The sequence below is a fragment of the Herpailurus yagouaroundi genome, unplaced genomic scaffold (genome assembly GCF_014898765.1).
Source record: "Herpailurus yagouaroundi ecotype Mexico unplaced genomic scaffold, PumYag 28, whole genome shotgun sequence".
Lineage (NCBI taxonomy): Eukaryota > Metazoa > Chordata > Mammalia > Carnivora > Felidae > Herpailurus > Herpailurus yagouaroundi.
The window spans coordinates 3,251,845-3,279,566 of NW_024412376.1; the positions used below are offsets into that span (position 1 = coordinate 3,251,845).

The window sequence follows — 27,722 nt, forward strand, 5'->3', positions numbered from 1 at the left end:
AATGCATTTTTTCCTCCATTTAGAAGTTGTATTGATCTGGGAAGTTTTTACAAGCTCAGCTACTGATTTTGATCTGACTTTCTGATTCCTTCCATTGGAATGTCTTTAAGCAAATCTTGAGAATGGCTGAAAAAAAGCCATCTGGTGCCTGCATGTCGTCTAAGGATGGTTTCCCTCAGTTTCCCATCCAGCTACCAGGTCTGTCTGACGGGAAGACTTGACATATTGCCAGGAGAGGGCCTTCAAGATCATTCTGTTTCCATTTCAAGTGGAGAACCCACAAACTTTTTAGGGGACACAGAGGGGGAGAGAAATGTGATAGTCCTCCAGGAGGCTCTCTAATTCCAACACATCAGGAAATACTTTTCATTGTAGCAAAGATGTGGCTGTGTCCTGGAATTCAAGAAATCAAGATATGGAAATATAAATGACAGAAAGAGAGGGAGGGCAGGGCAGGGGATCCATGTTGTCAAAGGTCACATCATAGAAAGCAAGGATTTAAATTTAGCAGGGCTCTTATCTGTGGAGTCATTGGAGTCTTTAGTCTTTGGGAGTGGGATGAAGAAGAATGAGATCGTGCATAGTTACAGAGAGCTTCTTGAAAGACTGTAGGGGAATGAATCAAAATTGTACAGCTTGGGTTAATTTGGCCTAAGCACAGTAGAAAACTATATTTACACCACTCTGCTTCTCCTAAAGTCAGAGGGGTGCTTAAAATTGAGAAGTTCAAATGAATGACTAAAGTATAAGCCATTAATTTATACACACATGCTTACTTACAGAATATATAAATTAAATGTATAATTTATTTTTGATTATGTAATTCAGTTTTGAAATGGCAATATATTCACCTGGTATAAAATAAAAATGTTCCAGGGTGCCTGGGTGGCTCGGTCGGTTAAGTGTCCGACTTCGGCTCAGGTCATGATCTCATGGTCCGTGAGTTCAAGCCCCACGTCGGGTTCTGTGCTGACAGCTTGGAGCCCGGAGCCTGTTTCAGATTCTGTGTCTCCCTCTCTCTCTGCCCCTCCCCTGTTCATGCTCTGCCTCTCTCTGTCTCAAAAATAAATAAACGTTAAAAAAAAATTAAAAAAAAAATAAAAATGTTCCAAACAGTAGAGATTTAAAAGTAACAGGAACAGTTTGCTTTCTCATACATGAGCTTATTTATTTAAAAAATTTTTTTTGATGTTTATTTATTTTTGAGACAGAGAGAGACAGAGCTTGAACGGGGGAGGGTCAGAGAGAGAGGGAGACACAGAATCTGAAACAGGCTCTGGGCTCCGAGCTGTCAGCACAGAGCCTGACGCGGGGCTTGAACCCATGGACTGCAAGATCATGACCTGAGCCGAAGTCGGACGCTTAACCAACTGAGCCACCCAGGTGCCCCGAGCTTATTTTTATATTGAGCCTACCAGTGACCCTGTGATGTATGGAAAATATTATTATCCCTCCTTTTAGGTGGAGGAAGATGAAGCTCCAAAGTTTAAGTGACTTGCCCAAGGTCACACAGCAGAGTTTGAAGTCAAACAGGGCAGCCTGGGCCGGTATCAGGTTACAATCATGTGTAACTGATCACATCCCAAAAGACTACATTTCAAAACCACATTCTAAGGTTCCAGTTGGACATGAATTTTGGGGGAACACTATTCAACTCACTACAGGGTTCTAGAGCCAACTTTCCTGAGATTGAATCCTGGCTCTAGGTCATTTACTAGCTGGTGTCTTTTGGGAAATTATATGCCTAAATCCACTTGTCTTAAAAGGTGGATGATAATAGTACCTCGTTCATTAGGTTGCTGGGAAGATGAACTATAGGACCTTTAGAACAGTCCTGGCACTTGACAGTCAGTACCAGGGATCCCTGAGGCAAACTTGGTAGATGACAGTACAGAGTGGTCGTCAGAGGCGTTATGGACTCGCAACCACACGAAGCAAAGCCAGCTTCATGCAGTGGGTTATTGATGTGTGAATCTTGGAAAGGGTTTCCAATGAAGAAAGCATTGTCAGTCTGGAGTGCCTGACTTGGTAGAGGAAATTCTAGGCATGAGATGGTAACCCAAGGGATGCTGCGTCCCACGTGCTGCGGCCTGGCTCCTGGTAGTTACTGGGAGGCAGGGAGCAGCTTGGCATAATAGCCAGTGGCTCTGATGTGTAGCTGCTGGAGACAGGGGTGTCATGAGACCCACTTTCTAACGTGACAGGCATGCTTGTGAGTGGAGCCACAGAAAACCAAGAGCCACGAGGTACATTGTTCTACACCTGAGGTCAGAGGACATCTGCATGCAGCCAGCCTGGGAGAGTCAGATGCAGACATGGAGGGCAGTCAGCTCCCCAGAAGGTGCTTGGGAAGCAGTGCCCCAGCACTGAGTGCTCAGAAGCTCTCTAATGAGTTGCTCCAGCAGCTCAGTAAAATAAAGATTGGTTGAACGGTAGGCACAGTATCTGCCTTTTGCTGGAGGAACCATGATCAGGGTAGACTTGAGCACGAGAAAACAGTCAGCAGCTTTGCACAGGGATCCTAGATCTTGAGCCTGCATCTTTATGCAATTCTTCATACCACCGGGTGTGTCGGCTCCTCTGACCACTGCCCACAGCCCCTCAGGCTACTGATCATAATCAGCTCTAGCGTGCATGCCATATTAAGAATAATTTCTCAGCAAATCCTCAACTTTTTATGGATTGGCACTGTGGCTCTTGTTTATATGGTGTCTCTCTGTACACATCTGTCCACAAAAGATATAAACTGGTATTGGTGCTTGTATAGCACCCCACAGTTGACAAGATGCATTCCCACTTACCAACTTATCTGAAATCTTTGGATGGTAGCCATGAACTTAAACATTTTGTGTTCTGAAGTGACTGCAAATGCTCTATGTTTGTATGTGAGTTGGGGGGGGTAAGTGTGTGTGTGGGAGGATGATTGGGGGTAGGGATGGGGGTAGTGTGATGAATGCCCTTGGGGAACAATCCCAGAGGCCTCCCTCTAGCTCTCTGGGTAGTGCACGGAGAACCAGAGAAAGGAACTAGGTAAAGTGAGTGTGTTTTTGGTGGGAGCGGGGAGAGGGGGACTCTACTGACCCTCTCTCTGTACTGGGCACACCTGTTGGGGGAACTGGGTGATCACAGGACTGTCCAAAGGGACTTTGGAGCCAGAGTCATTGCCCCTAACCCCTGGGACTTTGATTGTTCTCAGTAGGAAGGGATGCATCTATGTGGAGAGTACTTGGGCACATTGAAAGACCTTGCCCAGAACTTGGTAAATACCCAGAAGGCATTTGCCACCTGAAGGGTAGGAATGCACTTGCTATGTTCTGTCTCTGCAGTGCCCGGAGTCTTTGCCTATCCACCAGACTTCGTGTGGGTCTCCTTTGGGCCTGGGGTTATTTGTCCCTTCTCTTCTGCCCCAGGGGACGACAGCTTTCACAGCCATGTAAGTGTCAATCCTGAAGAAACAGCAGGGAGTTTAGTTGGGGGTCAGAGAGGCATACACATCCTCACTGCCTTTATTTCCCTGGCACCCTGGGCTCCTCTTAGGCTCCGGATCCCATGGATGGGGAAGGTGTGCGCCAGGGGTGTAGATTCGGGCTGGACCTTGGTACCTGTGAAGGGCCACCGTTGGGCAGGTTGCTAGGGCGACTAGGTCTTCAGAGTATCCCTGCTGTTTACACAAAGACTAGAATGGTGGGGAAAAAAAGAAACAGAAAATTGAAGTGCAGAAAGTTGGGTAGATATGCAGGATCAGAAATGTAAATGAGTAAGTGCACGTAATATCAATGGAGGGGTGGGATCAGGTCTTGAGATGAGGCTTCTGTTTCTGCCTCAGAGCAAAACCATATGACGGTCAGAATGAAGGATTTCGAACACTGGCCTCTGTCTTTTGAGCTTTCTTAGCTTGGTACTTTGGAGAAGACTGATGGGTCAGAGGGGTGTTTCCCTCTCTGAGTCCTTTTATTCCTAGCATGCCCTTGAGAGGGAAAAGGGGATACAGTGAGTCCTGAGTGAGAACGTTCCCTCACCTCAGACCTGAAAAGCAGCTTGCCATAGTGAAGGGAAGATACCTCAGGACAGGGGTCTTCTGTTCTGCATATTATACCTCAAATAGCTTTGTGCCTCAAATCACTGACTGGGCATTGGTCTGAGGGACCAAACTGAGGGAATGGCTTAGGACTCATGGCTGTGTCAAAGGTTTTTACCAACTGAATGGTTCTGTATCTACTGGACTCTGTTTTCCCCCAGCCAGGGCTGTCTCTTTCACCACTTTGGAAGGGTTGGGAGCTCCTGGGTTAGATAAAGTATGCCTTATTCTCTGACCTGTGCACCTGCTGGGTGGCTTGGGGAGTCCAGAGAGGGAGAAGGTGGGGATCTGTCACCTCCTGTTCACCAGACTCCTCACCACCAGCTCCATGCCAGTCACATCTTCATTTTTTAAGTTTTATTTATTCAAGTAATCTCTACACCCAATGTGGGGCTTGAACTCATGACTCCAAGATCTAGAGTCACATGCCTTTCTGACTGAGCCAGGCAGGCATCCTGTCAGTCACATCTTTAAAACATGCATGCACTCTTTACATATGGGCTAGTTTCTTGCTAGGATGGCCAAACATTCTAGTTTGCCCAGGATGGTCCCGGTTTATTCCTGTTGTCCTGGCATAATGATCAATTATCTTCTTTCTGTCTCAAAAATGTCCTGGTTTGGAAGCTCACTTACATAGTTGGTCCTCCACCCCATGACCAGGGCATCTCTGTGGTGACCACCCATTGAAACTTCATGGCATAGCAAGGAATTAACATTTTTTTTTGGTTGGGAAATCCTGGTCAAATGCACACAGGATTAATAGACATTAAATTTGGTGGTTCCTGGGATTTCTGTGAAAATCTGCTTCCCCTCCTGAGGCAGCAGAACCTCTTACAAGGAACAGAGAGTAACCTCTGAACACCTGTCGATGAGCCAGAGTCACGAACTGTAGATTTTAAACATGTTATTTGACCAAATCTTTTCCTGATATGACTTACTTCTTTTTTGGAGAAACTTTTTTTTTTTTCTGATTATAAAATACATATTTATTGCATGAAACTTGGAAAATAGTGAAAAGTATATAAAGAGGTTTGACATCACCTATCTCCTCACCACCCAGAGACAGCTACTGTTAACATTTGGGATGTTTCTCTCCCCTGCATCATTGATGTGCACAGTTGTGTGTAGTGACTTCTTTCCAGTTAATTCTTGATTGTAGGTATTTTCCATTCTGAAAATTACTTCATAGTTTTCCCCATTCTAGGCCCTTTAAAAGTGGAGACTCTTACTTACTGTTTCACTATATCAAATTAATATCTCTACTGGTACCATTCAAGAGTTTCAAAGGCACCTCTCTGTTAGGATTTCTTAGGGACAGTGTTCAGGATGAACTTGTTGGAGAACATTCTCTGCATGTTAAAGAGAAGAAATAGACCCAGAGGGCTGTGGTTGCCTGCTCAGGCCTCACTCGAGGTCTGCTTGTGCACAGGGACCTTTTCTGAGCACCACCTGTGCCGAAGGCGTTGCACAACAATGACCTTGCCTCCACCCCTTCTGGCAGAGTTAGTTTCCCTTCTGGTATTATTCACACACACTCATATTTGAGCTAGACTCCCTGGGATTAAATTCTGGTTCTGCCATTGACCCATTAACCATTCTGCCTCGCAATCAACAAACTGCTTCTAATTAGAATATTTACCTCATAGGGTCGTTAGAGGCTTCATGGAGTTAATGTGTGTAGAATCACCTAGACCAGTGCCTGGCTCAGACAAGTGTTCAATAACTGTTGGCGGTGGCTCTTGTTATTAGTGCTAAAGCAGAGGTTTGTGCAAATAATTCCAGTCTCTCTAGTGAGGCTGTGAACTTCAGGGCAGTGAGTGTGCTGTTGATGTCTCTTTATTCTTTTTTTTTTTTTATTTATATATGAAATTTATTGTCAAATTGGTTTCCATACAACACCCAGTGCTCATCCCAAAAGGTGCCCTCCTCAATACCCATCACCCACCCTCTCCTCCCTCCCACCCCCCATCAACCCTCAGTTTGCTCTCAGTTCTCAACAGTCTCTTATGCTTTGGCTCTCTCCCACTCTAACCTCTTTTTTTTTTTTCCTTCCCCTCCCCCATGGGTTCCTGTTAAGTTTCTCAGGATCCACATAAGAGTGAAACCATATGGTATCTGTCTTTCTCTGTATGGCTTATTTCACTTAGCATCACACTCTCCAGTTCCATCCACGTTGCTACAAAAGGCCATATTTCATTTTTTCTCATTGCCACATAGTATTCCATAGTGTATATAAACCACAATTTCTTTATCCATTCATCAGTTGATGGACATTTAGGCTCTTTCCATAATTTGGCTATTGTTGAGAGTGCTGCTATGAACATTGGGGTACAAGTGCCCCTATGCATCAGTGATGTCTCTTTATTCATTCGTATATCCAGTAAATGTTAGCTTGAGCTCTCTGATGTGTTAGGCATGACACTAGTCAATGAACAGAGATGAATGTGGTTCTTGCACTGCACGCATTCATAGTGGGGATGCGGGCAGGTAAGGCACACTCATGGGTAATTATCATGCTATGCTGAATCATGGTTCACACAGGGAGGGCCATGAAGATCAAAGCTGGACCGGGATGGGGAGGCTTCAGGGAGAAGATGGACTGTAGCTTGGCCAGAAGGATGGGTAGAAAAAGCATGAATTTTGCTTCAAGTACACCTCCTGCCTTTAGAGAGATCAGCTGAGAGAACAGTAAAGGGATAAGAGCTAAGGTGGGCCTGCCCCAGTTGCCACAGGCACTGGACTCACACCTTCTTCAGAGATATCCCAACCAAGTGTCCAGGGGCAGCCATGGGGTCAGGGTACACCCTAGGTCTCTTCTCCCATCTGTGAGATGGGATAGCATGAAGACCTGTCGGCGACCATGCTTGGAGTGTGTCAGATAATCTGGAGCCATCTTTAAAAAAAAATTATTTGCATATAGTAGACACACAGCGTTATATTAGTTTTGGGCATACAATAGAGTGACACAGCTTCTCTATATGTTATGCTATGCTCACCACAAGTGTAGCTACCATCTGTCACCATACAGTGCTATTACACTATCATGGACTATATTCCGTCTGCTGTATCCTGGGGCTATCTTTCAGTTTAGACAACTTCGCAATGAGGGCTGGACTCTCAAGCCAATGTGTTCACTGTGGGCCTGGACTACTGTCAATTGAAGCGAGGTCCCCAGGTGATGTAAGCAGGTGAGGGCAGTGGTTACCATGTTGAGATAGAAGGTACTTTCCCTTGGTTGATTGGTGTTTCTATATTGGCTTTCAAGACAGAGAAAGGAAGTATGAGGACTTAGAAAGATTGCCAGTGCTAAAAGGAAACTGAGGTTAATTGGTCCAGGTGGCCTCATGAAGACCCAGAGAAGTAAAGTGATTTACACAAGTTTATACAAAAAGTTAGTGATGGAGTCTGAACCAGAAGCTAGAGTCCTTTCCACTGAGATGTGCTGTCTCTTGCTACCAAAGCCTTTGTGTTTGCAAGACTCACCTCTGAAGATCGGGGCCCCAAAGACCTTGGTGATTCTGAAAATGGTGCTGGATCAGTTTGCTCAAGGTCAGCTGGGTCTCAGACATATCCATGTTGAACTTGTTGACCTCAGCCAGAACTTCCGTGAGTTTGGAGGGCATAGAGTATGTCGAGCCTCCAGGATATGCTCCTGAGTGACTTATTTGAGGCAAATTATTTACTTGAACACCAGCCAAGAAAGAATCCTCAGAATGCACTGCTGTGAACAACCAAGGTGACAAATCAAAGACCCCACCCTATCCTTACCCTTGAATCCTTTCAGACCGGAAGCATCAACATCACTTGGGAACTTTTCAGGAATACAGATTCTTGGGCCCCATCCTATTGCTACTAAATCAGAAACTGGCTCTGCAATCTGCAGAGTTTTTTAAAAAAACTTTTTTTAAAGTTTATTTATTTTGAGAGAGACACAGACAGCATGAGTGGGGGAGGAGCAGAGAGCAAAGATTCCAAGCAAGCTCCGCACTGTCAACGCAGAGCCCAATGTGGGGCTCGAACCCATGAAACTGCAAGATTGTGACCAGAGCTGAAGCCAAGAGTTGGCCACGTAACCCACTGAGCCACCCAGGGGCCCCTAGCAATCTGCATTTTTAACAAGTCCTCTGTGATTCTGGTGACACTAAAGTTTGAGGAGCTTTCTCTTAAATATCTCTCAGAGCTGGGAAAAGCTCATGGCTTTTCAGACCCACTCCCATCTTTTTTATTCCAAGAGACCATTCCACACTCCAACTTGCCATTTAGGCAAACACGGCAGGCTGGAATGGAGAGGAATGGAAACCCAGTGACCTCGCGGCAGGAAAAACTGTTTGCCTTGGCAGGTTTGCATGGACTTGGAGCCAAGATTCAATCAATCCTAATGATTGACTGCATTTAAGCAATTCTCCCATTCTCCTCTGCCCCCTGCCTGGGGATGGGGAGGAGGGCTACAGGGCTTACTGGGAAGGAGAAGGGCCAAAGCCCCTCTTTGTCCCACTCTGAGGCCCTTGTCCCTGCTGCCACGGCTGCCAGTGCACACGTCTCCCCAAATAAAACCCCACCAGGCAACTCTTTGCTCTCAAAGTGGGGTTTTCATTTTGTACCATTAGCTTAAATCAGTGGGGATTTAACACAATCCATGAAATCAAGCAATTAGGCAGAGGGATTCCAGATAGCTGACATGGGTGCTGGTGTGCTGTGTGTGTGTTTCTGTGTGGGTGATGAGGAGGGTCCCGAAAGCTGCAGACTCTTCTCTCCTGCCTGCTGCCTCCACTCCCAACCTCCCCAAGACGTTTGGGGTCCAAAAACCAGGACAAATTCAAGTAAATAATTTGCCTCAAATAAGTCACTCAGGAGCATTTTCTACATCTGTTGTTTTCTTGTAATGAGAGAAAAAGAAAGCTGCTTTCAATCGTTGTGTTTGGTAATGTATGTCCTATAGTTAGGAAATGCATGTAAGTGTTCAGCATGTGGTTTGTGGTCAGGGGACAGAGTCTGAGTTGTTGTGACCAAGTGCAAGCCTCTTTCTTTGCTAAATGAATTAATGATGCCAAACACCGGCTCCTGCAGGAAACAGAGAGGTCTGTTAAGCCTCCATTGCAGGGTCTTTGTCAGTAGGACTCATTGGGTCAGCTTGCCCTGGTGCCCAGACCCTCTACTGCATGTTGGAAAGAGGCTGTGGTTTCTCACAGCCAATCCCTTACCCAGTGCCGTTAACAAATCTCATCTGCACTATTGCACTTGCTGCCTTGGGGTCGTCCACCTGAGATATTTGTGAAAATGGGGCTGGGAAGTAGAAATCAGGTCCTTTCTGTCATTACTGCTTAGTGAAGTCTTGCTGTCTGAACAGGCTTTTCCATTTAGAGGAGGGGTGTAAGCCAAGCCCACCGGGCTGCTACATGGGGTGCCCATCTGTGGGCCTTCCCGATTCAAGAGGCTGGTAACAGGTCATGTTGTAAACAGTTTTCCAGTATTACCCCCTGCTCCTCAAACCATCTACTGGGATCTTCAGCCCTCTCCACAGGAGAAAGTAACCGAGGACAAAAAGCGAGTTACTAAGGAGTCAGGGTGTGTGGTCTGTTACCTGCCCCAGGATGATTTGTCATTGCCCAACTGCCCCTAGAATCTGCCAGGACCCCATGCACCCCCTTTGCTTTCTTACTTCCTGTTCAGAGGAACTGTGGAATACAGCAGAGAGCTCTGGGTGGAGTGGCAAGGAGCAGAGCTCTTATTCAAACAAAGCCCTTGAGAAACCCTAACTAATGCCAAGCTCCCTCGGTTGAATGGAGAGTAGAGGACCTAGAAATGTAATCTTTGCATTTCTTTTAAGATCTCACAGTTTTGGGATTGATTTAGAGTTTATATACTTTTAAGTTCTTTACTAGACTATAAGCCTTTTTAAAGCTTAAGTTTTTTTGAGTCAAAATAAATGCAATTTAAAAAGTCATGGTATTGAAATGTTTCTAACAAAACCTCTGCCTGATGCCTTTCCCACCACTAATTCTTACAGCCCAAAGGGAATATTTTCCAACTAATTTAGCTACTTGTGATATTTAGCAAAATGGGGTCAGTAAATAATTTTTCATTTTAATTTTTAGTTATTACTGATCTTTTTTTATTGAAGACAAAGATTTATGTGTCTTACTTTTATTTCTGAATTTTAATTTTATTTTTCAGACATCATTTCTGAACTTTAATTTTTAGACATTATTTTTTGATTTTGTATTATTGAATAATTATTGATATTGTATTATTATTGAAGATAAAGATTTATCTGTCTTATATCTCCACTTCTCCCCATTTTTTATGGTAGAATTATATCACATTTTCAGTTAAATTAATACTCAATGATTAATTTATTACAATAAATAAATATGATCCGCAGCTGAGCCATGTACTATACTGCATTTGTATTTCCTTTCTTTTGTACCTTTTTTTTTTCCTTTGAGATAGCAATTGTCTCATTTTATTTTCCCAGTTCTTAATGTTTATAGTATGAATTCAGCCTCGAACTTTTCTGCAGGTAATTTGCCTGAGCCCTCTTTCCTCCTGTTTCAGTGTGGACTGATTGAGCTTCAGGCCTGCCACATGGTCATTCTGGAAAAATCATTTTAAGACTTCCATTGCTTTTATCAGATGTTAGACCTTTGGTTTCCTGAATCCTGTGTCTTGTTCTGCACTTTTGTAGAATGCATCATGGAGTACTTTCCCAAGAAAAGATCTCTGGAAGACAACTTTGTTCTAACGGTCGAACTTCTGAAGATGTCTTTATTCTGCACACATACACTGATTGATAGCTTGGCTCAGTGTTGAATTGGGGAATTCTAAAGGCATTGATCCATTATCCTCCAGCTTCTAGGGTTGCTGTTGATAAATCCAATGCCATTCTGATTGCTGGATCCTTTGTATTTGATGTATAATCTCTTTTTCTCTAGAGGACTGTAAACATTCTCTTTATGTTGGTGTTTCTAAATGTCATGATTTGTTGAGCTGGGTAACTGTTAATCTGAGAACTCATGTTTATTTCTGGAAATTTTTGTGTATGATTTCTTTGGTATTTCTCTCATCTGTTTTCTTGGTTCTCTCTTGTTCTGTGTCATCTTCCTGTCTCCTATTTCCCAACTCTTTGTCATTTTGTTTGGCTTCCCTGGAAACTGTTTTCAACCACGTCTTAAAGCACTTGTATAGCATTGTTATGTTTTAAATTTCCTAATACTCTTTTTGTTCTCTGAATGTTTCTTAGTTTCTTTCTTTTATTTAAAATTTTTTAACGTTTATTTACATTTGAGAGATAGAGACAGAGCATGAGTTTGGGGGTGGGGGGAGGGGGTGGGCGGAGAGAGGGAGACACAGAATCCGAAGCAGGCAGGCTCCAGGCTCCGAGCTGTCAGCACAGAGCCCGACGTGAGGCTTGAACTCACAAACTTTGAGATCATGACTGGAGCTGAAGTCAGATGCCCAACCAACTGAGCCACACAGGCACCCTTCTGAATGTTTCTTCTAAAAACTTTGTGTTCTGCTTTTATGAATACAATGTCTTATCTAATATTATCTTCGTAAAAGGTTTGTGTACCCTAAGTGGTCTCTGTTGTCTCTGAATTCTCTTTTTCTTGTTTAGTTTGTATGTTTTGGTCTCTGTTGTTCGCCCTTAGAGGCTTTGCTTAAATGCTTGCTGACCTTTGGCTGGCCATTCAAAGAGTGAAGCATTACATTGGAAGCTCTGTGTGTGCACGTATGACCTGTGATTTGTTGGGCCTCGTTTGAGAGTTTTATTGGTAGGAGCGCTGTAGGTCTTTTCTTTAGGGCTACTAGTTTCTTTAGATAGAAACCCTTCACTCCTCTCTGGAGGATATAAATGCAGGGTTCTAAGACCTGAGGGACTCACCATTTATTGTGCAGACTTCACTTACTCCTTTGGACTCAGTGCAGTGCCTCGCCACCTTGCCCTTCCCTCGTGTCTGGTATGCCTAAGCCCAGAGTCTTCTGGTTCACATATTCTATTGGAATCAACCTTTTGGATGTTGCTGGAGTTGGTGAGGGGCTGTTACCAGATTTATGGCCCAAGCCTAGAGGACCTGAGTGTCCTTCTACAGACAACCAATTTTTATACTTAATACAGTTTTTTTAACTGTATTTCTGAGATCAGAAATACCCAGTGGCCCCAATTCATGAGCATTTCTGGGTCTTACGGTGTGGACTGGCTTGTTTGTTACTGGCACCCCTATCTGTAAGCTGCTAAGCTTCAGTTTTTCTTCTTCCTGCCAAGCCAGGTTTCACCATCCATTTGCTTTCCATTATACTGCATGCTGATATGTTCTTGTTTTCTTGCATGTGTTTATAACTTTTTTTTTTACTTTAATTTTAAACTGACTTCAGAATGGAATGGAAATGATTGTGTGGGCTCAATCTAATATGTTTGGCTAGAAGTAGCCAGTGGTAACTCTTCACAAACATTCCAGAAGCATGGTGGTTGCCAGTATGGCATACCTTTCCTTTTCACTTCCCAGTGGTTTTTAGCTCTTTGGAATTCATGCCCACCCCTTCGGATCAGGATCTGTGCCTTCCATAGGCCACCAGTGACCCCAAGTCACCAAGTTGAGTGATCTCACCTCACACTCATGCTTAAACTGCAGCATTTGGGATGGAGGAGCATGTCCTCTATTTGAAATGCCCTCCCCCTGTGCCTTCTGAGATACTTGGCCGCCTGGTTTTCCATCTGCGCCTCTGATTACTTTTACAATAACACGTCCTCTCTCCCTAATGATGGTGCTCGCTGAGGGCCCTCCTTCTCTTTTTTCCCTTCATTGTAATCAGCTGAGTCACGGATCTGGTTCCTAACTCAGCCCCTTTTCCAGTTTTTGCATCAAATCCTCCTTGCACTCCAGCAACAATTCCACGTTATTGGTTGTATGAATGGCTGGCTCTCAGCCAAGGGTTGCCATACACCCCAGCACCCTGTTGAGGTAATTGGACTAATGGTGGCACCATTAGCATTAGAGGGCCAGGACAGAGAGGTGGTTTTGAAGAGAGTGTTGGTTTGCAATGGATGTAATAAGTTTCCTGTTCTCATTTTAGCCTCAGAAATATGGCCAAGCTTCATGGGGAAGCTACCAAAGAAGTATCATTTGGGAGCAAAAAATAGGGTTTCAGGTAACTAAAAGTGGGATGAAATTTAAATGTCTACCTGAACTTAAGGGATTATTTATTTTAATATTGATCAGAAAGACCCAGATGAACCCTAGTGGCAACCTTACCTGGGGTTTTCCAAGTTTCTGGGTCTCTGAATTCTTGCTGGCAGTGACCAACCAGCAAGGTGAGAGGTAGGAGTAATATTCTACTCTAAGAAGATGTGAAGTTGTTCCAAAAAAACACTAAGGTGTTTTGTTTATTTGTTTTGTTTTAGTTTGGGGTCCAGGTGTTACAGGTAGCCGAGATCAAGGGCCGGAGGTAGTTGTAGCATTTTTTCCCAGGGTGAGAAGGGCACACAATGAAGGAAGAGAAGACTGTGCACAGCATGGGGAATCCTAGAGATGAGGTTGGCTAGACCCCCAGCATTGACCCACATGGGCCCTCTGGATGGTAGTGCTGCAAGGCCAGCAGTCAGCACCGTATGCTTTACAGATGGAAAACTGAGATTCAGAGAGCAGAAACCAGATTTTGTGGTCACACAGTTAGAACCCAGGACCCAGTACTCTGTCTAGTGCCCCAACTGCTGCCTCTTTGGCTTCTCCTCCCTGCCCACACCACCATTTGCATTGCAAACTGTGAACACAGTCTATGGGCGAATCTCTGGGGCTCAGGCACCCTCTGTGTAGTGGAGGCCGGGTAGGGGAAGAGGAAGTGGTGATCCGTTCCAGGCTGCTCCTGGGCCAGCACCCACCCCTGTGTCAGAAGCCCCTGGATGTGGTATGGTGGGGGGCTGTGCGTATATCCACAAGGCACAGGGAAATCAACCTTGGCCGGCTAATCGCCTATCCAAACATTGTTGGTAATCTGCATCCCTAAAATAAACCCTTAAAAGATGGAAAGATGTTAGTAATTTCTGGCCATATGTGCCTCCTCCTTCCTTACTCTCCCCACCTCAAAAAAGAAACTGAGCCAAATGGCAAGAAATAAAGAGTCTAATGCATAACACATTTCCATCATTTGATTTCCCCTCTCCCCTCGGTGTCCCCCCACCTATGTAAACTAAATTCCTTTACACGGTCATGGCAAAGGAACATTAATTTTTGATTTGAGTTGTGATTAAAAGCAACACAATCAAAAGAGTGAAATAGTTTCCACTGAAGCAATATCATTTTAAACCCAGTCATGGTATAGTAGGAAAGAGTGTGGTCTTTGGGGTTAAGTGTGGGTTTTAATTCTGATTCTATCTCTCTTACATACTGTGGCTTCGTGTTGTCATTACTTGACCTGAGTCCTTCTCCTTGATTGTGATAAATAATAATGATGCCTTCTTAGCATGAGTGCTGTGAGCATGAAATAAGGCGCTGCACATAAGCAGCCTACCCTGTGCTCATCTGTGGAGTGCGGCACTCAAAAAATGATGGCTCACTTCTCTGCAGAAAAGAAGGTGCCCACACTGTCAGCTGGGGCATGCACTCATATCTGCTGTTGATGCATTCCGGAGCTTCTACAGCAATGCTTGGTTGCCAGCCTTAGGTTTTGGGAAGTAGCTTGGGATTCACCTAATACCTTGGGGCCACCTTATTTAAAGGGTCTCGTGAAAGGAGCAGAATTGTTCTTACTGCCTTCTCCTCCCGTAGTATTCCTTTCTTTGATGAGTGGTTTCCCCCAGTCCTGTTTTCTCTGTTTTGCAGAGGGGAGGCCAAGATGGAAACTTGACTTTCCCTAGGCCTGGGCAGTGAGTCTCCTCCTCCTGGTTCCTTCTTGAACTCCACTGAGAACCTTCCTCCTGCAGCAAGCCACAGACCAGAACAGTTGAAGTCTTTTCCCAAGTGAACCACCAGGCACAAAGTTTGTAAGCCAACAAACTAACCCAAGTGTAGGCCTGTGTGGGCATGTCTGGGGTGAAGCCCTGGACAGGTAGTTTCTATGCTTTCTGTTTGCCACACTCCTGCCTGCTGGTCCCCATACACCCTGTCTGCAGTGGGGGTAGGAATAAAGCGTAATCAGAAGCACTGGGCAGTGGCCGGTTTGGGTCAGGGAGAGCTTAAAGAAAGGAACTCATTGGGAAGCTGTGCTCAACTCACTTCCATGTGTGCTGGGAAGCCTGGACCAGCCTGAAAGGTCAAGGTTAATCCTCAGCAAGAGTCTTCTGCTGCTTAGTGCCCAGTTCCTGAACCTTCTGCTGCCCTTGGGAGTGAGGCGTTTCTTAAGGGATACCAGCCCTAGGGTATTATATGAGGTTAAGTAGACTGCAAAATCTGGAACTCCTTTTGTAAAGAAAAGAAAGCAGTGGGAGTGGGTTTAATTTACTGACTTTGACACATTCATTAAAGGTTTGTTCCTGGGATTTTCCCCTCTCCTTCTTATTCTTGGGTTAGCCAAGGGTGTGTTTTTAAATCAATTAAATACTGAATAATAAAGCCTTTGCTACAGCAGTCTTTTTAAACCAGGAGAAACTCTTTTACCATTTTGTAAACGAAGTCGTTTTGAAATGTGGGGGAAACCAGGAAGTGAGTCTGAGCTCTTCTCCCCTATTTTCTTGATCCGTTTCGCCGGTCCTCTAAATATGGGGTTCATTATGAAGAATTTTGCTGCCATAGAGTCAGCATGGACTGCATGGTGATTAAAAGTGCACATTTAAGACATGGGTTTAAATTGAGGATTAGAAACTTTGGCCAAGTTAACTTAACCCCCTACACCACACTTTTCTCATCTATTAAATGGGGAAAATAATTATACCTTCCTCATGGAGTTGTTAGGTTTAATTGAGGAAATTCATGGAAAATACTTAGCACACTTCCTGGCATGCCATATGCTCTCATAATTGTTAACTACTGTTATTCTGTTCACATTCAAGCCTTTCCTCATGGAGCCTGGGTGGGAGTTTCAAGTCATGAAAAAGAGGAGGCTTGCTAATTTTGAAGTTAGAAGAATTCAGAGGATGCACAAATTATCTGGTGACTAGCATCTAGAAAATGACTTTCATCTCCTTTGGTAAATATCTGGGCTGGCCAACCTGAGAGGGGAGTTGAGTGTCACAGTGGCACCATATTTTTAGTGCATTTACATCTTAGAGAATGCCTCCATGCATCGCTTCTCGGCCTTTTGGCTAAGATCAAGTGCAGAATACCTCCACGCGAATTTAATTATCTTCACTAAATTTCCTGTCCATACATTCACATTAAAATAATGTTAACTCAGGGTCTGTAGAGACAAGGAAAAGATAAGGCGGACATGGTGGATGGGCTCTTTCCTTTCCTGCAGATAGCGGTGCTGAGGAAGGGAAGCCCTTGTCCTGTATTAGACTCAGAGATCATCACGTGGATTTATCTGTCAAAACTTCACCAGGACTTGCTCTATCTGTCAAGAGCTCAAAGCAGAGTTTGATTCTGTGTGGGTCTACCCAGTGGAAAGAAGTATTAGTGGCACCCGTTAGTAGTTGCTTTGTGGTTGACAGAACATCAGCAGTACCTGCTGTCAGAACTCCCTAGAGGCACAGTGGTAGGGACTATGATTTCTCCGATGCAGAAGTTGGACACTGATTTGATGCACTCAAGCATGACCATTTGATGTGCTGTTTAATTTCTCTATTGCCACATGTGCACACATAGATTTTGTCAGTCTTGTTTATAGGATCCAACTTTTGAGGAATTTTAGGTCCCATGGATGTTAAAAAACTAAGCCAATGGTTTTCTCTTAAAAAAAAAAAAACAACCTCCAGGTAAAATTTTTCTTTGAATCCTGAGGTCTATAGCTTTAGATTATGTGGATTATATTCAATTATATGATTCCCTTCTTCTCTTAAAGCACTGTAGGATATTTTGAGTCACTGAATTTTAAAAAAGAGAAATATCATTTGGTTCTGAAAATTTACTTGAGAATCTCATGGTGTCCCAGGGCAACTACTGAGTTACCACTAGACACCACAAAACCAGGGGGCAGACTCAGAACATGAAAATTAACTGAGACCTTGGTTCTTACCTATAAAACTGCCTCTTTCGTTGACTTGCCAGTTGCCTTTCATTTCATCTCCCCCTTGAGCCATAAGTTCGGGTTATTGTTTCAGATGGAAAGCTGGGTTCTAAAATGCTTTTTCTCCCTCCTTCTCTCCTCTTCCCCAACCTTGCCTGCACCGTCTCTAGCGCTGAGGATGAAAATAAAAGAAGTGAAAAAAGAAAATGGCGACAAAAAGATTGTCCCCAAGAAGAAGAAGCCTCTGAAGCTGGGACCCATCAAGAAGAAGGAACTGAAGAAGCTTGTCCTATACCTGAAGAATGGGGCTGACTGCCCCTGCCACCAGCTGGACAACCTGAGCCACCATTTTCTCATCATGGGCCGGAAGGTGAAGAGCCAGTACTTGCTGACGGCAATCCACAAGTGGGACAAGAAAAACAAGGAATTCAAAAACTTCATGAAGAAAATGAAAAATCATGAATGCCCCACTTTTCAATCAGTCTTTAAGTGATTCTCCCTGGGTGGGTGGGGAGGGAGCTGTGGGTTGGGGTGAGGGGCGGGGCTGAGCATACAACCCTAGAGCCTGGAGGTCTGTGCTCACTGCCCCTTCGGTTGGTAGAGGACATTGTAATCCAGCTGGCTTTGCTCTGGCAGCTTTCCCACTCCTTCCCCTCCATAGCCACGCTCTAGACCCCAGTACCGCCAGTATTTAAAGCCGCATATCCAGGTAAGGAAAACCATTTAGATTAGGAAGTCTTTTAGGATCTACAGTGTGAAACAGCACATCGCTGAGGAAAAGTAGGTGCAAACCATTTCAACCAGAGACAGCCACTAAAAAAGAAAATTTTGCCAGTAAAAACAAACAAACCCCCCAACCAAAAAGCATTGGGAAAAAAGTGAGAGACAGCAGCAAAAAAACTAAGTTCTGCAACTTTCTTTGTGTGGTCACAAATTGCTTGTGGATCTATTAGCTAATCCATGTCTTTGATGTGCTGCTTTCAGTTCCAGAAACTTCTGTCTCTGTCCACCTTATGCAGAAACAAACACACACCACACTTACAACTGAAGATCAATGCCAGAAAATTAAGTGCAGGGAAGAAAAGCACCAGGACAGTATGTAATGGTAAAAACACAGGGAGGTCATCTCTGCTCTGCCTCTCCACGTGATTGTCTTTTGATCTGAATCAGCTAATCTCAGGTGCCATGGAAGTGGCAGTGAACATCAGCCTTGGTGCGTGATCTAGCCTCCAGACATGTGGAGGGCAGCATGTGCCTGCCTTTGTGTGAGGAAAAGGAAACACCGTGGGCACCAAACCCACGGCATGAGAGGGACGATGATTTTCAGACTGAGAAGGCAATGGTTAGTGGTTTTCAAAGAACATAAAGAGAAAACAAAGAAAAAAATATTAGGAACAGCCCAGCAAATTGCGAGTCAGTGTGAATTGTAATTGGTTGAAGAGCTTAGTGTTGTGATTTCATCCGTTTGCTCATTTCACTTTTGTTTCTGTTTTTATTTCTGTTTTGTTGTTTTTTTTTTTTTAGAGAACAACAACAAAAACTGTGTTTACTTTTCAATGCTTAAAAAAAGGTCAACATTAACATTTGAAAGACGTACTGGGCTGAGGGTCTTTCGATGCATTTGAGGCTACTTTCTAGCAGAGCTGCTCTCTCACGGGGCATTTGGGGTGGGAAGTGGATTTGCCTGAGAGCAAACCTTGTGGTCCTCTTTCCTGAGGAGTTCTGGGTTGTCCTGGCCCCAACACAGTGCCAGTCAGAACTCACAGTGCTTCCCATGCCTTTATTTCCTGTGAAGAAGTGGATTCCCTTAAACTTGATTGCCTATAGATCAAAGAAATTCAGAACAGCCAGATTGCCTGTCCTCCTTGTACTAAAAAAATTTTTTTTTAAAAATTTCTGCAGAGGGAGAGTTAAGTCAAAAATGTCTCCATCTAAGGAGAGAGTTTCAAAGACAACACACATCTCTACAGGTTTCCCTGAGTGCCCGAAGATGTTTCTTAAAACCCTTGTGTTTAATAAGTGATGTACATAAGCTCATTCACAGAAGCAACTTTACTCCTCCTGTTCAGTGTAAGGAAGCCATTCTAAGCAATTAATGTGAATTTGTTCCTCAAGCCTGATTCTTAATTCTCTGTAACACCTGAAGATGGTGAACTAGTGGTTGTCCCTCCGGATGAATGTTTATACCCAATCCAGAAGCTGCAGTGAGGCTGGGAAGTGTCACCCCCATGGCCCTGGACTGACACAGAAACAGTGGAAGATTCTGTTAACTTCTGAAGACTCCAGTCTGAAAATTAGCATACCAACTCATTACCTACCTGAGGGTGATCCTGATATAATTAACCTCTCACCATTAGTGATCTTATTATTTTAACACTTTTGTTTTTTGATTCTCTCTGACCTTTAATCATAAAGTGTTGGGGATCTTAAGTGATTTGCCTGTAATTTTGGATGATTTTCTTTTAAATGTGTATATACATTAGTTAATTAGAAATATTCTACTTTACTATTGTTAACTGAAATTCAGAACAATTTCATGAGTGCATGGATCTGGGCTTTAGTTTTGGTTGATTAACTCATGAGTTCATTGCTCACATGTATCTGCTCATTTTGACAGAGCATCATGCAACAGGCTTCTGCCCAAAGCTGGGCCTTGGGAAGGGTTTTGTGTGGGGTATTAGCTGTTACAGCAGAAACAGTACAGAAGATTAGGCGGCCGTGCTGCGCAGCTGTCTACATGGGAATCCTCAGACAGGAAGTGACATTTTCAGAATGAGTTCAAAATAAATTGGAAATGTGAACTGCAGCTGCACGTTTTACCCCAACCATATGGTCCCAGGACTTTTGAATTTGACTGTGGATTTGAGATACACACTCTTTGTCTACAACACACCAGCAATTTGAGGATGCAAAAGGAGGCTGTGGGCTCAAAACTGCCTTCTTATCACAAACCTTTGTTGAGAAACAACAAACCATTGGTAGAACAGAACCAGTGTATAGACTATTGGCTTGGTCATTGGTTTCTAAAAGAGGAGGTCTGTATGTGATTTATAACTATTGCTAGTTCAAAGGTCATATTTGTAAAGGTGAGAAGTAATCCTGCTGGGTAGGATCCTGTGAAGTCATGGCAGAGCTCAGTTTAGTCTTCAAAGATAACTAGTTCTCTCAGAAGATAGAAAGTGAGAACCCCAAGAACACTTCACCTTTATAATATCCCATGTGACACTTGGCTCCTGGTCCTGGTGCATTAGCACCAAGGGCTTTTGGAGGCAGAATCCTGTCAGAGCTCCAGTTTTCACTTGGATGTGTTGATTACAGACCCCCATGCTCAGAGCTAGAATGTATATTTCTCATCAGACTCCAATTAAATCGTTGCTCTGTTGCAACTCCACAGCTGTCTCTGAAGTGCACCTTTGGGTAACTCCCACAGAATAATGTAGTGGCCATTCCGATCTGTCACCAGCGGATACATAGGGCACAGGTGAAATTCCCGTTTCCCCTAGTCCCCTCACATAGAGTCTAAATCTTTTACAAAAGCTTTGAATACTGTGAAAATGTTTTACATTCCATTTCATTTGTGTTGTTGTTTTAACTGCATTTTACCAGATGTTTTGATGTTATCACTTATGTTAATAGTAATTCCCATATGTGTTCATTTTACTTTCATGCTTTTCCTGCCATGTATCAATATTCACTTGACTAAAATCACTCAATTAATCAATGATAACGTGAGTTGTGTCTTTCCCCCCACCGTCCCCAGTGATAGACCACTCACTCTCTTCCACTGCACATACATCCCCCTGCTTGAGTTTCTTCAGTGATGTTTTCTTGTCCTGGTTTTACAACTTGCAAATGATAACTGGGCCTGGGTGGGCTGGAGGAGCACCTGGGCAGCACTGCCTGATACCTTCACCCCCATCCCACAGTGATCATCTGCTCCTGTGAATAACTTCCAGAAGCGTTTCTCCCAGCTGTGTGTGTTTCAGACCAGAGAAAAGGTTAAATACTTGTTCTACAAAGACTGTGTTTTCAATGCTGCTGTTCTTTTCCATGTTTTTGGTTTCAGATGCCTTTTCCCTTCAGCTAATTCTGGTTAAAATTACCAACTAAAATTTGAAAACTCTCTGGGATCTGGGGTCTTAGACCCACACGAGATCTTAGAGGGAACCATGTCCAACTGTTTAATATACAGATGGAGAAGGTGATAGGGGAAGATAGCTGGGGTTTCATAAGGAGTTTGGGGGTCCCAGGTCAATGGTGTTGCTAGAACCAGAACCCAGGGCTCCTACGGGCTAGACATGTGGGAACGACATCTCAGTTACTGTCCAGCTTCTCTTTGGACCCCAAGTGTGGCACTTACTGAGCCCAAGCTGTTTCATATTAGGTTATATGCCTGTTGCCCAAGGGATTCCTCAGGGTGACTTTTAATTCTGTAAGCAATTACGGTGACAACTTCATTTGATGTCATTGCCTGATTAACAGGGCACTTCCAAACCTCAGACAACTGGCAATTTTACCCAGAAGTGAGCAAATACTGCTGGGTCACTCAAAACCACACCTAAGCGCAAAGACACCATTTCTCAGGCATGGTAGGAGGACTTAAGAAAATTCCATTAAAGTTGTGCTCTAGTATCTAAAGATCTTCCCACATGAATGTACATGACTGGTGAACTAGTGATATGCTAGCCAGGTCAAGGCCAATATTGGCATTTTTACTTTGTATTCCCTGTGGTTAATGAAAAGGAAAATCTCTTTTAGGTTGGGTAGCATGTCTTTGTGACCCCGCTGAAGCCCCATCACTGTGACCCATGATTTCCCACTGCTGTTTTGAATTTTTTTTAACATATCAGCAAAAAGATGCTGAAATATGTACAAAGGCATCTTGGCTTGTGCTGCTGGAGTCACCCTGGAGTGTGGGGTACCCAAGGGTCAGGACTACTTGAGCCTTGTGCCTAAGACATGCTGCTAGCACCAAGATTGGCAGCCTTGACCTCAACTCTAACATCCACATCTCTTCAGGGAATTGTACAGGTGCTCTCCTACTCAGGGGCAGAAAGAGATGAAGGGTCACAATGTTATCCAAGTTAGGTTGCTCTTACTTCTTAAGTTATTTATTTGTTTATTTATTTGTTATTTATTTATTTATTTATTTATTTATTGAGAGAGAGCACAAACAGGGGAGTGGCAGACAGAGAAGGAGAGAGAGAGAGAGAGAGAGAGAGAGAGAGAGAGAGAGGGAGAGAATCCCAAGCAGGCTCCATGCTGACAGCGGGGGCTCAAACTTACAAACCATGAGATCATGACCTGAGCCAAAACCAAGAGTCAGACGCTTAACTGACTGAGTCACCCAGGCACCCCAGGTTGCTCTTACTCCTAAGGCCATCTCCCCACGGTGGGTCCAGAAGTATCAGCAATTCACTTTTGCTCCTGAGGAAGAGAAATCTGTACCAATCCTCTAATAGTAATCAAAGGAAATAGAACCAGTCTTAAATTTTAGCACGGATCCCTAGAACTATATAAGAAATGCAAATATAGGTTCGTTTTATTATTTCCCCATGAATCTAGCCCATTCCAAGCCCCACATATTTATCCATGCCCTTCAGAGAGAAAAGAACCAGAAGGAAGTTTCTAATTTCTTTCCCTGTGTAAGAGAAAGTTAAGGTAACACACCTTCGATGACAGATAAACCTCAAAATTTCATTGAGAAAAAAATTTTTTTAGCATAGATCACCCAGGAGAGCCTGCTAACAAGCAGTTTCTGACATCCACACCTGGAACTTTCAGATTCCAAAAGTTTGCCATAGGGCCCTAGAATTGGAACTTTGAACTAGTGCTCTAGGTTTCCCACATACCAGCAATCTGCTGGATCTTACTTTGTAAAATATTTTGTTTGGACATTTTTTTTGGCCTGGGGATGACAGGCGGGATATTATTTTGGTACTCCCCCTTATCCCCACCCACATACTCCATATTGCTGCAGCCCTTTCTAAAGTTCTGAGTTATTCTTATTAGGTATTAGTTAATAAAAGAGGTCGGTTAAAGACACGAGGGCAGGAATGAGCCTATTTCCTTTAGCTGGCTACATGTGGCTTCCCAAGTAGTGCTTCTCAGACTTTAATATGCACAGGAGCCACCAGGAGACTGTATGAAAATGCAGATTCTGATTGGGCAAGGGGGTGGGGCCTGAGTCCTGCATTTCCCATGTGCTTCTGATGAGAGGCTGACTTCTGGTCTGCCAAACACACTTTGAGGTTGAGGCTGGAAGGGGTAGGTGAGAAGGGCTGCAGGGCTCAGCAGGATCTTTGCTTCCTGCCGCAATAATGCCATGTCTGGGATCCCTGTGTACAGCCCTGCTTCAGGTTGGAAAGAAAATCACACTGTGGGAGAGCTCCAGGTAGAAACCCAAAGCTGTGGGCTAACCCTCCCAACCCACTCCCTGGATTTCACTTTTGTCCCAGATCTTGACAGTTGATTCTTCTTGCGCAGACTCCACTTACTCTGGAAACTCACAGATCCCTTCTTTTTTTTCCTTAGCAATCTATTAACACTCCAAGCCTCTGCCCTCCGGGGAATCCCCTTAGTTCCCAGGCCTGGACCACCAGAGGTCGTTGAAGTTGACCAACTGGCGGTATTTACCTCGACAGCTGAAGTCATACCAGAATCTGACAACAGAATTGGGACTTTTCATGTTCCATTTGTTCACATCTGGGCAGTTTCAAGCTCAGGTTATGGGAGAGGCCAAGAAGAGGGGAAAACTGAAGTATTTGGAAGGGAAATCCCACCTCTTTGATAAATTGAGGACAGCCTGCCGAGCAGGGCTGATTTACTGAGGAACAGGCGTTAGGAATTTCTGTCAGCGAGGGCCTTTTTTTGTAGGTTTGGAGAAGATGGGTACCAGAACGAGCTTCAAATAGGAGCAGAAAGCTCCTGTGTCTTTATACATCTGTGGACTATTTAGATAAGAAGGAGCTGTATTTAATCATGGAGAGAATTGTTTGCTTAAATAAAGGGAGGGAAAGTTGCATGTGTGTGTTTAAGGAGAGAAAGAAGAGGTGGGAGGAAGGAGAAAGGATCCAGCAATTTTCCACAGCTGAAACCCAACCACGTGGTTTTAATTAGGATAACCTTCCCATCACCTGAGTGCCAGAAGTGGTGGATGGGGGCTGGGGTGAAGGCTTTGGAATTCTCATGGTCCCGTCCTCAGGATTTCAGCTAAGCTCTGCCATGGGCAGTGTGAGCTCCAAGGAAAAATTCTTACTTAGAAAACTGGATTGATGGTGTTGTGAATCTTGATGAAAAAAAAAAAAAAAAGGATTATGGGTGGGTCCCAGTCAGTTTGGATCCTAGCAAAATTTCAACTACAGGGAAAGAGACCCAGTTTTGCATCAACCCCTTCCCCAGAGTACCTGAGTCCTGGGCCCTAGAATCATGTACGCCCAGGAAGCCTGTTCATTAGCTAGCCAGGTGGGATCCCTGGCCAGAGCGTCTTTGAGATTCCTTAGATGTCAGGGCTTAAAGATAAATAAAGCAATCAAAACCGAGAACTTAGATTTCCTTTCAAAAAAGGGAAGTACAAAGAAAAGCCCCTGTTGAAGTGCTTTGTACATAAACTCATTTCTTGCACATTTTGATAACTCACACCAGCATCCACTGTCACTATTTGTACCAGGAATGAGTGAGTAGGGGGTGGGGGCTGGGGTAAGGACCTTAGTTTCCAGTTTTGCTATCTAGTTCTCTGGAGAGTTTATGCAGATCTGAGTAGTTGTGCCTCTTTGCCTAGAAGATTAAGCCTATAATCTGAAGGAATAAAGGCGACACATGCCAAAACCCAAGTGCCTATTTCACAACGTGGCCCACAACAGCCAGGGTGGGTTGCACAGAATTAACTGGATTCCTCTGGGGTCAGCGCTCCCTCCCAAGGCTGGCAGCCGAGGCTACCGGGAATCAAAATTTGGCTGCTATGCTTGGCAGGTGACTTGGTGACTTCTGTGGTATAGCCTTCCAGCACGGTAAATCAGGGCCTGACCTGGACCAGGCCTGGAGGAGGCCCCAAGGCCCCCCGCCCGCCCAGGGGTGGGAGGGGATGAGGAGGCAGCTTGTAGTTGGCTAGAAAGAAAAATAAGCACCAGCCATAAACTGCAATTAATGTCAGCATGAAGCCTTCCTAGGTCTGCCCCCAACTTGCCAACTGCCACCACGAGTAAACCATTAGCATATTCTGGTAATTCTCTCAAGCTGCCTCCTTATGTTTGGATGCCTCATCTTTGCAATGCCAGGACCAATGACTGTTTATGATATGGAGGCCAGATATGGGTGATAGAGGCATCCCACAATGGAGGCTAAGCCAGGACAGTTTAGATATGTGCCAGAACCTATAGACTTGCATTGCTTTCCATTAAATGGAAGGAAAGAACATACCTTAAAACCTTAGACACTGGATCCTTGGCACCATGAATTGTGATTGAAAAAGGACAGCTGATGTGGCCTAATCCGTTTGGATCCTAGCAAGATATTTCTATCCTAGACCCTCCTCACTGTGATCCTACCTCTAGTCCTGGATTGGAGAGCACAGCTCTACAGTGGGGGAACGTTCTTTTCTCCAAGTCTGAACATTTTCCAGCAATCCTCAGACTGAACATAGAGCAGGTCCAGAGAAAATCCTGGCCTCTTTTCTGACTCACAATTTCCTCCCTGCCTGGTGGATGGAAATGTGTTTGCTCAAGAGAAGTGGTTTCAACTGCAGGGGAAAGAGATCCAGCTTTAACTCAAGTCAAATGTGTTCTAAAAAGCATACACACACACACACACACACACACACACACACACACACTGTCCACATGTGCCAGGGAAGGTCACAGCTCCGCCCCAGGAGGACTCTCTTTTCTAAAGCACAAACTGCTCCGGGTCTGAATTTGTTGCTATCATTTTTATAATCACTGTTATGTGTTCCGATGATTGTGAGTGGCGTTGGGAATGTTTGTTCTCATGTAATTGCTTGTTTCCTACTGAAATTTCCATGTCAGACCCTTTCATTGTTCTTATTATCGCTTGCCTCACATTCTGCCTGCTGGGGAAGACCCATCACAGTGCCTTTGGTATTGTTGGTACAGATTATGGAGTCCGGGTGCAGGATCCCCCCCCTCCCGGGAAGGCCGTCAGGCGGCTGTCACAAGCCAACCACAGGAATTCAGGCCCGGGAACTCCAGCTCTGTCCTTTCCAGCTGGGGTTCCTGGTTGCTGGGCCAAACTTCAGGGCAAGGGAGACTTGACAAGGTCTGCCTCCTAATTTGGGATTAGGCTAAATTTGGAGTGCATTTTGCACCCCAAGTATTTTAGAGGGAATGTGACCCTTGTGTTTCAGACTCACTCACGTGTACTTAACTCATTCAAATGTTGATTTACAAAGGGGTTGTGATGTTCAAACAAACTTCTAGGGCTTCTAGTCCAAGCCAGCTTCCCCCTCGCCCCTTAGGACTTTTTGTGAATATGGTAGGTGGGAGGAAGAAATCAAAGGTTACGTCTTTGAACCAGGATGCAACCTTCCACTCGGGATGAAACGTGGCTGGGAGTCCAGCAACACAGATCTCTGGAACTGAGTGGGTCCTCTACTGGACAAGTCACGTGCTTCTCATCTGGTCAGAACCACCTGGATCTCCTCAAGGCCCAGTTACTGTCCAGGCAGCACAAAGCATTTGAACTTGACCTGTGCTGAAAATGAGCCAGACTACATTAAAAGACCATTATCTGTTTACAAAAATAAATGCATGTCCATGGAGAACATTTGGAATTCTGGAATAAACAGTCCATGCTTGCCATTTCTCTTCATCTGAAGTTTCAGCAACCCCCTCCCACGAACACTAATTCACTCTTTCAAAAAACCCGATGCTTCCAGGAACTTACGGTGCATTTTCTTTTGGGGTGCACACGAAACCTGTTTGGAATGGAGCCAAGGGGTGATGACATATAAGTTCAATCGTGAGTGCTGTCTTGGGTCACCAAACCTCGCTAAGGAGCCCTGGGCATTTGTCCATTTCCCAGTTCTTTCATGAGGAACTGAAAAATAATTTACCCTTGAACTTGTGTGTGAAGAGCACATCTCTTTTCGAGGTGTGGATATGTACGGATGGGCATCTGTGTGTGGGTGTGGGTGTCTGTTAGGGTCAGAGCTCATGGGTGATGGTTTTGGGATATGTGTGCTTGCTTTTCTGTAGGTGTCTGTGGGGTGTGTGGCTTCAATATGAGGCCACTGGGATTTCCTTTCCTCACAAACCCCTCCTCTGTGATACTCACCGTACTTGCTGTCCTGTGGAATGTTCAACTGTGTGATACCAAGTCCATTTCATGCTGATAACTCTGGTTTTGGGGACATCTTTTTTCTTTTTTTTATGAAGTATGTTTTTTTTAAGTTTATTCATTTATTTTGAGAGAGAGAGAGAGAGAGAGAGAGAGAGACAGCACTGAAAGGGCAGAGAGAGAGGGAGAGAGAGAGAGAGAGAGAGAGAATCATAAGAAGGCTTCGCACCATCAGTGCAGAGCCGGATGCATG

General features: G+C 44.4%; 1 protein-coding gene across 2 annotated transcripts in view; it reads left to right on the forward strand.

The window, feature by feature from the left end:
- SFRP1 (secreted frizzled related protein 1) overlaps positions 1–20,903 on the forward strand; it is a 44,188-nt gene extending 23,285 nt beyond the window's left edge. Inside the window, exon 3 of one of the 2 annotated variants that reach the window (XM_040452051.1) lies at positions 17,347–20,903. In XM_040452051.1, coding sequence (XP_040307985.1) covers positions 17,347–17,669 — 323 coding nt within the window. In that variant the 3' untranslated portion in view covers positions 17,670–20,903. The remainder of the gene's footprint in view (positions 1–17,346) is intronic. The other variant, XM_040452137.1, reaches the window with a different exon arrangement.
- The last annotated feature ends 6,819 nt before the right edge of the window (positions 20,904–27,722 follow it).